The 14,438-nt window shown below is 44.2% G+C and overlaps 2 protein-coding genes across 2 annotated transcripts; one reads left to right on the forward strand and one right to left on the reverse strand.

The window, feature by feature from the left end:
* Window positions 1-4,795: 4,795 nt before the first annotated feature.
* si:dkey-74k8.4 (L-asparaginase) lies at window positions 4,796-8,231 on the forward strand. The gene is made up of 7 exons (XM_041894789.2): window positions 4,796-5,604; window positions 5,982-6,121; window positions 6,362-6,457; window positions 6,549-6,709; window positions 6,876-6,959; window positions 7,509-7,671; window positions 7,892-8,231. The coding sequence occupies exons 2-7, from the start codon at window positions 5,984-5,986 to the stop codon at window positions 7,979-7,981; spliced, it is 732 nt and encodes a 243-aa protein (XP_041750723.1). The 5' UTR covers window positions 4,796-5,604; window positions 5,982-5,983; the 3' UTR covers window positions 7,982-8,231.
* A 47-nt stretch (window positions 8,232-8,278) lies between these two features.
* LOC121579853 (fructose-bisphosphate aldolase B) lies at window positions 8,279-13,457 on the reverse strand. Its single transcript, XM_041894788.1, has 9 exons — window positions 13,295-13,457; window positions 12,422-12,534; window positions 12,043-12,248; window positions 11,662-11,716; window positions 9,827-9,987; window positions 9,523-9,606; window positions 9,116-9,290; window positions 8,749-8,948; window positions 8,279-8,553 (listed from the first exon to the last, which is right to left on the reverse strand). The coding sequence occupies exons 2-9, from the start codon at window positions 12,531-12,533 to the stop codon at window positions 8,458-8,460; spliced, it is 1,089 nt and encodes a 362-aa protein (XP_041750722.1). The 5' UTR covers window position 12,534; window positions 13,295-13,457; the 3' UTR covers window positions 8,279-8,457.
* Window positions 13,458-14,438: the final 981 nt, after the last annotated feature.

Raw genomic sequence — 14,438 nt, forward strand, 5'->3', positions numbered from 1 at the left:
TCTTCACGGATGAATCCCGGTTTCAACTGTATCGGGCAGATGGCAGTCAGCTTGTATGGCGTCGTGTCGGCGAGAGGTTTGCTGATGTCAATGTTGTGAACAGAGTGCCCCATGGTGGCGGTGGGGTTTTGGTATGGGCATGCCTGGAAGCTGAAACTCAAATAAAATGTGTCACATGCGCCGAATACAACCTTACAGTGAAATGCTTACTTACAAGCCCTTAACCAACAATGCAGTTCAAGAAATAGAGTTAAGAAAATATATACTCAAAAATTTAAGTAAAAAATTATATTAAAAGTAACACAATAAAATAACAAGTAAAAAATAATATTAAAAGTAACACAATAACATAACAATACCGAGGCTATGTACAGGGGGTACCGGTATCGAGTCAATATGCGGGGGTACAGGTTGGTCGAGGTAATTTGTACACGTAGGTAGGGGTAAAGTGACTGTGCATAGATAATAAACAGCGAGTAGCAGCAGTGTAAAAACAAAGGGGGGTGTCAATTTAATATTCCGGTTGGCCATTTGATTGTTCAGCAGTCTTATGGCTTGGGGGTAGAAGCTGTTAAGGAGCCTTTTGGACCTAGACTTGGCGCTCCGGTACTGCTTGCCGTGCGGTAGCAGAGAGAACAGTCTTTGACTTGGGTGACTGGAGTCTTTGACAAAAAATTGGACAAATGTCCCAGTTCTTCCATGGCCTACATACTCACCAGACATGTCACCCATTGAGTATGTTTGCGATGCTCTGGATCGACGTGTACAACAGCATGTTCCAGTTCTCGCCAATATCCAGCAACTTCACACAGCCATTGAAGAGGAGTGGGACAACATTCCACAGGCCACAATCAACAGACTGATCAACTCTATGCGAAGGAGATGTTTCACGCTGCATGAGGCAAATGGTGGTCACACCAGATAGTGACTGGTTTCCTGATCCACGTCCCTACCTTTTTTTTAAAAGGTATCTGTGACCAACAGATGCATATCTATCTGTATTCCCAGTCATGTGAAATCCATAGATTAGGGCCTGATGAATTTATTTCAATTGACTGATTTCCTTATGTGAACTGTAACTCAGTGTGTTTATATTATTGTTCAGTGTACTTTTAAAAACATTAACAGGTAGTGTGTGTGCATCTATCAGTTATACATACAGTGGGGAGAACAAGTATTTGATACACTGCCGATTTTGCAGGTTTTCCTATTTACAAAGCATGTAGAGGTCTGTAATTTTTATCATAGGTACACTTCAACTGTGAGAGACGGAATCTAAAACAAAAATCCAGAAAATCACATTGTATGATTTTTAGGTAATTAATTTGCATTTTATTGCATGACATAAGTATTTGATCACCTACCAACCAGTAAGAATTCCGGCTCTCACAGACCTGTTAGTTTTTCTTTAAGAAGCACTCCTGTTCTCCACTCATTACCTGTATTAACTGCACCTGTTAGAACTCGTTACCTGTATAAAAGACACCTGTCCACACACTCAATCAAACAGACTCCAACCTCTCCACAATAGCCAAGACCAGAGAGCTGTGTAAGGACATCAGGGATAAAATTGTAGACCTGCACAAGGCTGGGATGGGCTACAGGACAATAGGCAAGCAGCTTGGTGAGAAGGCAACAACTGTTGCCGCAATTATTAGAAAATGGAAGAAGTTCAAGATGACGGTCAATCACCCTCGGTCTGGGGCTCCATGCAAGATCTCACCTCGTGGGGCATCAATGATCATGAGGAAGGTGAGGGATCAGCCCAGAACTACACGGCAGGACCCGGTCAATGACCTAAAGAGAGCTGGGACCACAGTCTCAAAGAACCATTAGTAACACACTACGCCATCATGGATTAAAATCCTGCAGCGCACGCAAGGTCCCCCTGCTCAAGCCAGCGCATGTCCAGGCCCATCTGAAGTCTGCCAATGACCATCTGGATGATCCAGAGGAGGAATGGGAGAAGGTCATGTGGTCTGATGAGACAAAAATAGAGCTTTTTGGTCTAAACTCCACTCGCCGTGTTTGGAGGAAGAAGAAGGATGAGTACAACCCCAAGAACACCATCCCAACCGTGAAGCATGGAGGTGGAAACATCATTCTTTGGGGATGCTTTTCTGCAAAGGGGACAGGACGACTGCACCGTATTGAGGGGAGGATGGATGGGGCCATGTATCGCGAGATCTTGGCCAACAACCTCCTTCCCTCAGTAAGAGCATTGAAGATGGGTCGTGGCTGGGTCTTCCAGCATGACAACGACCCGAAACACACAGCCAGGGCAACTATGGAGTGGCTCTGGAAGAAGCATCTCAAGGTCCTGGAGTGGCCTAGCCAGTCTCCAGACCTGAACCCAATAGAAAATCTTTGGAGAGTGCTGAAAGTCCCTATTGCCCAGCGACAGCCCCGAAACCTGAAGGATCTGGAGAAGGTCTGTATGGAGGAGTGGGCCAAAATCCCTGCTGCAGTGTGTGCAAACCTGGTCAAGACCTACAGGAAACATATGATCTCTGTACTTGCAAACAAAGGTTTCTGTACCAAATATTAAGTTCTGCTTTTCTGATGTATCAAATACTTATGTCATGCAATAAAATGCAAATTAATTACTTAAAAATCATACAATGTGATTTTCTGGATTTTTGTTTTAGATTCCGTCTCTCACAGTTGAAGTGTACCTATGATAAAAATTACAGACCTCTACATGCTTTGTAAGTAGGAAAACCTGCAAAATCAGCAGTGTATCAAATACTTGTTCTCCCCACTGTACATGTCAGTACATTAATTGTTTTATTTTATTTAACCTTTATTTAACTAAGCAAGTCAGTTAAGAACAAATTCTTATTTACAATGACGGCCTACCAAAAGGCAAAAGGCCTCCTGTGGGGACGAGGGCTGGGATTAAAAATTAAAAATATAGGACAAAACACACATCACGACAAGAGAGACGACACAACACTACATAAAGAGAGACCTAAGACAACAACATAGCATGGCAGACAACATAGCATGGCAGTAAATACACACAACAAGTAGGTCACATGGGGGAGAGGCGTTGTACTGTGAGGTGTTGCTTTATTTGTTTTTTGAAACCAGGTTTGCTGTTCACTTGCGCTATATAAGATGGAAGGGAGTTCCATGCACTCATGGCTCTGTATAATACTGTACATTTCCTTGAATTTGTTCTGGACTTGGGTACTGTGAAAAGACCCCTGGTGGCATGTCTGGTGGGGTAAGTGTGTGTGTCAGTGCTGTGTGTAACAATGGTTCGTTGTAATTGTGTAAACCCTCACTCCATTCCTGATAACGATATATCAGGTTGAATTGTGGACATCTTTTTCAGAATGGGGATATCTCTGCAATGCATGCAAAGGAAAGGATATGGATTACTGAGACAGCCAAGACCATGCATCAATGTTGACAGATATCAGGCACATAGTATGTGTACTGTATATACAGGACCTGACCGTAGCTCAGTATTTGTATTATTTATTTCATAGTCTTTTTTACAAATGTTTATCAAGGGTGCCAATCATTTTGGACCTGTGAGAAACCTTGCTTTGGTGGTAATCAACAATGGTTCAGTAAGTGGAATAGAACCCGGGAAATCTCTGCAGATGGTCTCCTCGGGAACCAATTCTTTAGGGAGTTATTTTTCAGTGGTAACACAGCTGCCAATTTCTTATGGTCATAAATGTAGTGTACCATCCTTTCAGTGTTTGGTTTCTTGGTGGGTACTCAGTGATTGGTTTCTTGGTGGATACTCAGCGATTGGTTTATTGGTGGATACTCAGTGAATGGTTTCTTGGCGGATAGTCAGTGATTGATTTCTTGGTGGGTAGTCAGTGATTGGTTTCTTGCTGGGTACTCAGTGATTGGTTTCTTGGCGGGTAGTCAGTGATTGGTTTCTTGCTGGGTGCTCAATGATTGGTTTCTTGGCGGGTAGTCAGTGATTGGTTTCTTGGTGTGTACTCATTGATTGGTTTCTTGGTGGGTACTCAGTTATTGGTTTCTTGATGGGTACTCGGTAATTAGTTTATTGGTGGGTACTCAGTGATTGGTTTCTTGGTGGGTACTCAGTGATTTGTTTCTTGGTGAGTACTCAGTGACTGGTTTCTTGGTGGGTACTCAGTGACTGGTTTCTTGATGGGTACACCTGGGGCTCTGTGAGGTGCAACTGTGAGGGGCTCTCACCATTGCAGTGGTTACACCTGGGGTTCTCACAGTTGCTCTGGTTACACCTGGGGTTCTCGCAGTTGCTCTGGTTACACCTGGGGGTCTCGCAGTTGTAGTGGTTACACCTGGGGCTCTCACAGTTGAACCTGGGGCTCTTGCAGTTGCATTGGTTACACCTGTGGCTCTCGCAGTTGCAGTGGTTACACCTGAGGCTCTCACAGTTGCAGTAGTTACACCTGGGGCTCTTGCAGTTGTACCAGTTACAGCTGGGGCTCTTGCAGTTGCATTGGTTACACCTGGGGCTCTTACAGTTGCACCGGTTACAGCTGGGGCTCTCGCAGTTGCATTGGTTACACCTGGGGCTCTCACAGTTACACTGGTTATACCTAAGGGATCTCACAGTTTAACCTGGGGCTCGCCTATGTATTGACTCACATTGTGGAATGTGTTTGGTAAAATCTCTCCTATTTACATAGGTATTGGGGCAGTATGGGCGGTGAAAATGCTTTGCTGCTCTGCACTCTAAATGGCATATGAAGATCGTATGAATATTATTATTATTATTATTTTAACACTAAGTGTTCATGGAAGGGAATGCAAATAGCCTGGCTAGCCTATTTCATGGTATCATGTGTTGATGGTAGCTGCTGACCCAGCCTAATAAATGGAAGACTAAGCTTTATGTGGCTAGTATGTGTAGCTATGTGTAGCATCATTATTATTTTTCTCCCACCCAAATTAGCTGTTTTCTTTCCATACACCCACGTGAGTTGATACGCCCGTTTATGTGAGTCATGGGTTACTGCATATGTAGTGTGTCAAAGTGGGCGTTGTGAAATAAGTGGGAGGATCAACATAAGTGGGTGTATGGAAACCTAACAGGTAACTGGGCTGCTTGCTGTTTCTTTGTAGCATTTTTGATAAACCTTGACCTCATTCTCCTAGCCTTCCACGTTAATTATCCTAGCCGGCTACATTAATTATCCTAACCTGCCATGTTAGTTATCCTAACCTGCCACGCCAATTCTCCTAACCTGCCACATTACTTATCCCGACCCGCCACGCTGCTTTTGATAAACCACTACAGCCAACATTGACCATTAGAGGAGTGCTTTTCTTTTCAGCTGAAATTACCTACCTCAAGGCTAGTCTCAAGGTACTAGCTAGCTAAGCCAGTTGGTCTCGCGATCAAGTCAACGGTTGTCACTAGTTAGCACAGCCACAAAATCGTAAAAGACCATGAAAACAAACATTTGCTTTTTGGTTTTAATTTAAGATTAGGGTTAAGTTAAATTGTAGAAATAGGCGGGTTTTAGCCATAATTATAATTATGACTTTGCGACTGTGGTAACTAGTGACAACCCAAGTGGTCAACGGTCGGGTTGACCATCATCGCATTAAGTATCGAGAGGAGCGCTCAGCAGGCCGCAGGTGAGTCAAACAAGCAAGTGCAAGAATTTTGTTGTGTCCAATTCGAGTCTACAATGGGTATTTGAGCTCTTACTTTGCGGAAATACATTGTCAATTAGCTAGCAACTTTACAATGTTGGAGAATTATTTCAAGGAGTCAACACTAAAAAGTTGGCTAACGCTAATATTGGCTAGCTAAGCAAAGGTTTTAGTAGGCCAAGCTACCGCTTACTTAACATCTTCCTCTCTTCCTACTGTATATATATTTTTATAAACTGGCTAGCTAACTTTACTTAAACCAAAAGTTTGATCACTCTGGGTTCATTTCATCATTGGTTGTAGCCAATTTTATTGGCTACCACCCTATTAACTCATCTTCTTCAAAATCATCCTTGCAGAGATGGACAGCACACAGGACGGACCTGATATTGTCACCAAATCCATCATGATTCTGGGCACTGCTACCAGAGACAGAAGGTTTCTGCGCTGGGTAGGCCAAGTGCTGAAGCTGAAATGGCTGAAGAACAAGAGCCAAGAAGTGTGTTACCAAGTAGCAATTCTTATAATAATAATAATAATAATATGCCATTTAGCAGATGCTTTTATCCAAAGCGACTTACAGTCATGCGTGCATACATTTATTTTTTGTGTATGGGTGGTCCCGGGGATCGAACCCACTACCTTGGCGTTACGAGCGCCGTGCTCTACCAGCTGAGCTACAGAGAACAATAATATGGCTGATGTTCACCCATGATGATATCCACCATCTATTTCTCAGGAGGTCAAGGTGATGATCGGGGAGCTGCTGCCCTCCTTCGCCTGTGGATGTGTGGAGAACAATGACTTCCTCTCGCTGCAGGAGATCCTGGAGAGGGTGAGGATTTCTTCACCACACACAGACACCTTACACATTGTCTGAGATAAACTCCTCAAACACACACACTCTCTCCCCCTTCCTCTTGCAGATGGATGTGAACTGTGGGGACTACGATGGCACCACCCCCCTCCACAAGGCCTGTGAGAAGGGCAGGCTAGATATGGTCAAGTACCTGATGGGTAAAGGAGCCAGCACCCAGCTCGAAGACCGCTTTGGATACACACCGCTTCACCTGGCCATCAAGAACAGGTGCAGTGTGAATGCATTAGCTGTTGTGTGAATAATTAGAGGATTTGCTTTTGCGATATGAATACCAGCTGACTGACAAATAAGCATACAATTGTGTCTGTCTAAAATAATTTGAAATACATGTTCCTGGAATGACAAAGTAACCCATTGTAATTGTTCCTTCCAGGCACTTTGACATCATCCGCATCCTGCGTCTGAAGGGAGCCCCTCTGTCTCTGGAGCTTGTGAGGATCGGGCTGGAGCTGATCAAGTGAGTCTACCTCTTATCTAGCTACACGTTTGGTCACAGGATATACAGCTTGCTTATCTGTCAGTGTCTATAAGCCAATTAGGGTGTTATGCTAATCCTTAAAAATTCACTATGCAGAAATCTCTCCGTCAATTCCTGGTTGCTAAAATTCTAATGGTTTGCCTAATTTCAGTTTGTGACAAAACAATCAAGTATAGTGTAGAGAATCATTGTACCATCTAAACCGCTGTTAAATATATTTTCCATAACCAAAAATATTGTATTTTCAGCTGTTTGAAGCTGGTGAACAAAACAAAACTTTAAAACGGGAAGCATAGAAATAGCGCACATAGAACAGATCACTTAGACTTGCTTTCAATGACAGATCTATAACTCACATTAAATGTGAATTGTTAGGTCACCCAAAAAGTTACATATTGCAGCTTGAAGATATTCTGTAAAGAAAGTGTCTAGAAGTGTTTGTGTATGAAAATATCAATCAAGTTTCTTTTCAATTAAATTGTAGATTTTATGTGTGGGTACATGTCCATGTATTTGTGTTTCGATCAGGGTTGTCCAAAACAAGGACTACCAGCTGTTGCAGGCCTGGTACCTGTCTGGGGTGAACATGGACCAGAGTGACTATAACGGCCGTACAGCGCTGCACATTGCAGTCAGGCTGAGGGAGAGGACCATGGTGTCCAGGCTGCTGGATTACGGAGCCACCCCTCTGGTACTGTCTTGTCTGTAAATATGAGAAGGGTTTAGCGGTTTATTACTGCAGTGATATGGTGGCTGCAGTCCTGGGGCAGCATTAACAGCTCAATGACCTCACCATTTAGCGCTCATTGTTATGACCAATGTTAAAATGTTTCCATTCCCAGTTTGTAATCCTTTCCTACACAACCCTTAGTTTCACTCCCTCCCCCCGAAACCCTATTTGCACACTTCAGGAGCGTGACGTCTGGGGTTGGACTGCGGTGGACGAGGCCCAGAACAACAACCTACCCAGCATCCTGAAGCTGTTCCACCCCTTCACTTAGCAGTTCCTCAACAAACAGGCCTACCCGCTGCACCTGGCCAACAGGATCGTCCCAGCCACTTCCCGTCTCTACCCATCTCACATCAAATTCACTTTAAGTACACACACCTCAGGAACTTCACCCTTTTTATCCAGCCAATGACCCTAGACAGAGTTCAACATGTTCATTCTGTACATTGTTTAGGTCATACTTTTGGCAAAAGGTGTTATCGTACAATGCTTTGCCTATTGATAAAGGAATATACTGACAATCCCCTTAAGTGTTTTGTCCCCAACAGCATGACACTTTTACAACGGCTTGGTCATATACCATTTATTTTATTTACTCCAGAGAATAACTTGTACAACTGGATTTGTAATTAGGGAATGTCATCATGGAAGGGAGGGGACCAGTAAGACCAGACAACCCAGCGGAATAATTTCCTGCTCCGTGTACAGGTGACACATTTCTCATCAAGGTTGTGTTTTGTGCTCTAGTTAGTAGACGTAGTTGGCTGTGTGCAGGGACTGCATGGAAGCCTGGTCAGCGCTGCTGACCGCTGTGTACTTTCCCTTGGAGGCCAGACCGTTGCTCTGAAATTGACATTTGTGATTCAGTAAACAAAAAGGTATGTGGTTCCAGAATGAAGCTTTGAGAGAGAAAGGAGACCACAAATTGGAACCTAATTCATTCAGTAGTGAACAAGTGGCCTCCACCATACAATAGCTTGTAACCAGCACCTCTAAGCAAGGCGTCCACCCTACCCTAGAATAGCCCCGCCATCTTACCTTGGCTCTGGAGGTGAAGGCATCCTGTGCTGCCTGCTTGTTGGCGGCCATGCCTTTCCAGGCGGCGAGGGCAGAGGCCTGGAGTGCGCGGCCGTAGGAGAAGGAGAGCTTCCAGGGCCGGTGGAGGGCCGTCTGGTTCATTGCGTTCAGGTTCTGGGTGGCCTCCTCCTCGCTCTGACCTCCAGACAGGAAGGTGATGCCTGAGTGTGGGGGGGGGTGGGGGTTAAGCAATTTGGTGGTGGGGTTCATTTTGGCGTCACCTGATAGTAACCAAATATACAGTTTTTACTCCTTTAAATCCACCTAACCCATTTTTTGGGGACTCATTCTGTTGATCCCCATCACCAACCCTACAACCCGGTCTCACCAGGCACGGCGGCAGGAACGGTGCGCCTCAGGGCGGTGACAGTGGCCATGCCAACCTCCTGGGGGGTGAACTTCTTGGGGCAGGAGTGTCCAGCAGTGACCATGTTGGGCTTCAACAGGGTGCCCTCCAAGTAGACGTGGTGGTCGTTCAGAGCCTTGTACGTGGCAGCCAGGACCTGGTGAGAAGGAGGGTTGGGTTTAGAGAGGCGTTCGGTTCAGTGATGTAAATTGGAGTGTGACTAAGAAGAGATTTGGAGTGAGGGATGGGTTTGTAATTTCATGCTGTTAAACAAGTCCAGCACTGGCTTTGTGGAAGGGAGAGAAAACGATGACTGAGAAATGTGATTCAAATAACAGTTGGTGTTAACTGAAGGCCGATTTGAGAGTATAACAAGGTTATGAGCTCACCTTCTCAGTGACATACTGAGTGCGCAGCAGGTCGTGGTCGCCGTCAGGCAAAATCTCTGGCTCCACGATGGGCACCAGGCCGTTCTGACGAGAGGAGAATTAACATCACATGGACACACTTATGTAGACAAACCTGGCCATTAAGGAATTTCTCTGATCATTTGTTAGTTTTTGTGAAGTCAGGTACAGCAGTAGTACTGTGCGTCTGACAATTTCCCCTCTGGGACATTAACGTTCATCCTATCCTAGGGTACTGGGCACTATAGTTTTAGAAGGGAGAAGTTCTCATGGCATGCACAAACACCTGTTGGCAGATACTGGCGTATCTGGCGAGGACATTGGCATTCTCTGCGATGGCAAGGGCAGAGGGGCAGGTGTCGGAGATCTTGAGCACACACCTCCATTTGGCGAAGTCACAACCGTCCTTCTTGTACTGAGCACAACGCTCAGAGAGTCCATCAAGACCTGATGAGAGAAGGATGATATTATACTGAAGAAAAATAAACGCAACATGCAACAATTTCCAAGGTGTTACTGAGTTACAGTTCAATCAAAAAGTAGGGGCATGGATCAGAAAACCAGTCAGTATCTGGTGTGACCACCATTTGCCTCATGCAGCGGAACATCTTTCGCATAATTGATCAGGCTGTTGATTTTGGCCTGTGGAATGTTGTCCCACTCTTCTTCAAAGGCTGTGCGGAGTTGCTGGATATTGGCCGTAACTGGAACGCGCTGTCGCACACGTCGATCCAGAGCATCCCAAACATGCTCAAAGGATGACATGTCTGAGTATGCAGGCCATGGAAGAACTGGGACATTTTCAGCTTCCAGGAATTGTGTACCGATCCTTGCAACATGTGCATTACCATGCTGAAACATGAGGTGATGGCGGCGGATAAATGTCACGACAATGGGCCCCAGGAGCTTGTCCCAGGATCGCTGTGCATTCATTTTACCATTGAAAAAATGCAATTGTGTTAGTTGTCCGTAGCTTATACCTGCCCATACCATAACCCCACCATGGGGTACTTTGTTCACAACGTTGACGTCAGCAAACCGCTCGCCCACACGACACCATACACATGGGCTGCAGTTGTGAGGCCGGTTGGACGAACTGCCAAATTCTCTAAAATGATGTTGAGGCGGCTTATGTTAAAGAAATGAACATTACATCCCTGTTAGTGAGCATTTCTCCTTTGCCAAGAGAATCCATCCACCTGACAGGTGTGGCATATCAAGAAGCTGATTAAAAGGAATGATCATTACACAGGTGCAACTTGTGCTGGTTAAAGTAAAAGGCCACTCTAAAATGTGCAGTTTTGTCACAACACAATGCCTCAAGTTGAGGGAGCATGCAATTGGCATGCTGACTGCAGGAATGTCCAACACAGCTTTTGCCAGAGAATTGAAACAAATTTGTACATCACATTTTTGAGAAATTAGCTGTGTGTGTACGGAAAATGTCTGGGATCTTTCATTTCAGCTCATGAAACATGGGACCAACACTTTACATGTTGCATTTATATTTTTGTTCAGTCTTCTTTGCTTTCATAGTCATGCAACGCATTTAACTGACGTTTTACAATCCATCGTGTCAAACTGATTCAATGTGGTCTTGGGAGATTTGAGAAACTGGTTTCAAAGCTGTAATGATGTCATGTCATAGTATTGTGGGGACAGAGGTAGAGTTACTGGATAAGTGATTTGGTTCCACTGAGTCTACATTCCTTGTGTCAAAGTAGATTACTGATGTTTAGTTTAGGGTAGTATGATTGATGGACAGGATGTAGTGACCCGGGGGCAAAGGGTAATAACAGAGACAGTGAGGCCTATGATGGTTTCCAGATGTATGTGAAAGGAATGAGAACCAAGGGTATATAAGGTAGAGTGTCTCCTTTGTTCAAGTGGGTTCAACTGACGAAGGGCAAAGCCATGTCCGTTGGTTAGATGAACCCACGAGCTCGTGATTCAATAAATACTTGGTATGAAATCTCCACAGAATGTCTAAGTATATCCTTGCATCCTTGATTCTTTGATACCCGAGAAACTCATAACAAAAGCGTTTCAGATTTGACATTAATGGCTATAACGCATTTGTTACTTACAGAGTTGCAACAGAAATTAAGAGCGTAATCTTACCCTGTGTGGTAGTCTCTCCATCTGTTCCGTTCAGACCAGCTGTGCCTTTGTCCACCTAGGAACCAAATGTTCAAACTATAACCCCTTTCCCAGTAGTGTGTAATTGTTAGTGTCATTATATTAACATCACACATCCAATCTTGACAAGTGAAGCCAGTATAGCAGATACTCCAGTAATTAGTTGTTGGCTGGATGGGCGTGGTCATAATTGTCTTCACTCAACCAGTCTTATCAGTAGACTATGAGAAGAGAGTCATTCATTACAACTGCAGCATAGCCTCAGGTCCTGTCTGAGTACCTCTCCTGTTGTTTTCACCAATCAAACTGTCCCAGATCAAGGATGGTATTCAAAAAGGGATCTGACATTGCTGGTCTTCTCACCTTAATGCCGACCACGATGCCCTTGTCCTTGATGACCTGGGGGAAGAGGACGCCCTTGTCCGACTTCTGGTACAGCGTCTCGTGGAAGAAGATTATTCCGCCAATGCAGTTGGGGTCAACTGCAGAGAACAGGAGGTCACGGAAAGTCCGACGGTTCTCCTCGTTGTTCTCCACGTTGATCTTCTGCAGGCGCTTACCCATGGTGCCTAGCCGGAGAAATTATGGGAAAGAATGACAGATTCCTATAACTTCTTAACGTCTACATCTAATAACACTCCCCCTTCAGATGGCCAACACCGCTACTTGCTGAGAAAATACAACAGTAGTTTCTTCTCCCCCCCACTCATCCAGTCATCCATGCCCAGCATGGCCTCCTCACCTGTGGACTCATCTGCTGCTAGGATGCCCTTCCCTGGAGCCACAATCCTCTGGGCGATGTCGGAGAGCTCCTTCTTCTGCGCCGGAGAGAGGGATGGGAACTGGGTAGTCATCCTGTGGAGGAGAGAACGCAGAAGAAAACAGAATTCAATCACTTCAGTCCATTAACCTAAATCCAGTTATGTAGGCAAGTTAGTTCTGGTGGTTGTTAAAGTGTTGCATAGTCTCAGACACTGACAGTATATCCACCACCAGGACCCTTCACCCTCCCAAACTCTGTCAATATTTGGCTTGTCTGCAGTTTGAACTTTAGTCTGAAAGCTAATAAGTTACCCTCTCCCTGCCTAAGACAAATAGGTTCACAGTTCACTATAGAAGTCACTGAAATCCCTGACACCATACAGATGGTAAATATCCATCAAATGTGATCAGATTCAGGAGGACTCAACGTATATATTTTTTAGCAGTTACACAATCTCACGCTACATTAACAAGGCCATGCATGCGCTAACTAGTTACAGAACCTGTGTTTTCAATTAAACAAGTTTACATATCTACCTTAATCAGCTAAACGTGTACATTTGCCATAAAACGGGTTGCCTACAAGGCATTAAAATTTGACTAGAAGTGGCGAACATAGGCTGCAGAGTTCCGCATACCTCATGGAGCCTCAAATGTTGCAAACATCCAAGAGATTCTTGCAACATCGGGTTGAAACATTGTAACCTTAATTCCATTGCAACATTTAAGAGCCTCGGTTTTAAGCGTTGTAGCCCAGCAACAGGGGGAAACCTTTTTGCCATTTGTGAGCCTTTCCATTGATAAAAGTTAATCGTCAAAATGATGCAAGTATGAAGCTGAAAGTAAAACTTACTTGAATATATGACAAAGTTAACACCAATAGCAGAAAATGAATAGACAAACGGCCTCTCCTGCCTCCCAGTAATTAGGAATAATTGAGAAGAAGGACGATTTTTGGATACAAAGTGCTATTTATCCGACCGGTGACGGACGCTGCGTGATGTGGCACGGGCGTGCATCCCCACTGGATATGCTATTGGTCGAGACAGTCGGACGGGGGCGTGTTTGTGTATAATGCATCTTTTGTGGACTTTGAGTTGTATCAGAACTTGAAAGTATTACTTCGAGATAAAAGGGTCATCCCTCTGCAAATCCTTTGTTATACATAGCAGCGTGCGTTGAGTGCATGATGATGGTGTGTGTGCTTGCAGAGAAATGCAGGTAGTCCTTATTATCAAATCAAATGTTTATTGTCACATGCTTCATAAACAACAGGTGTAGACTAAGTGAAATGCTTACTTATGGGCCCTTCCCAACAATGCAGAATACAATAATAAAACAAGTATTATAATAGAAGAAGAAAAATTGACATGAGGAATAAATACACAATGAGTAATGACAGCTTGGCTATATAATGTTGCTTTTCAGGTTTTCATGCTGTCTTGTGTCTTTCCTGCTGTTGTGTGTGTCTGTTGGTATGTATGTCTGTACATCTCCGTAATATGTCTGGATATGTCGGTTTGTGAATGGGGTTATCATCTACAATGGATCGGTGTCAAATGACAGAATCCCCATTATGAAATGGACATGTGACTTATTCTTACTTTAATATTACAGCCCCTGACTCAGTGAATAGCTCATGTGTGTCTCTGTCTAGGTCAACACCTATTTGATATATTGCTCTCATAAGGTTCCTGTAGAATCATACGGTAGCCTACCACTTTACAACCGTTAAGTAAGACTGTAAGGTCAACTGATACTGAAGTGTACAAATGTGTGCCAACCAAACTGTATAATGTGAATGGTGTATTATTTTACTGGCAATGGACAGGGATAAACCTAAATTCCTGTTCCCTCTATAGGCATCATTCATAAAAGATGTACTCAGAGTGATGGAGATAATGGGCTAAAACAACAAAGGAGTGTTACAATGGCATTGGGAGGGGGCGCTCTGCTACACAGTAGGGGCTGTGTGAATGACTGCATCAGACAAACGT

Source organism: Coregonus clupeaformis, chromosome 2 (genome assembly GCF_020615455.1).
Source record: "Coregonus clupeaformis isolate EN_2021a chromosome 2, ASM2061545v1, whole genome shotgun sequence".
NCBI classification, from domain to species: Eukaryota; Metazoa; Chordata; class Actinopteri; order Salmoniformes; family Salmonidae; genus Coregonus; species Coregonus clupeaformis.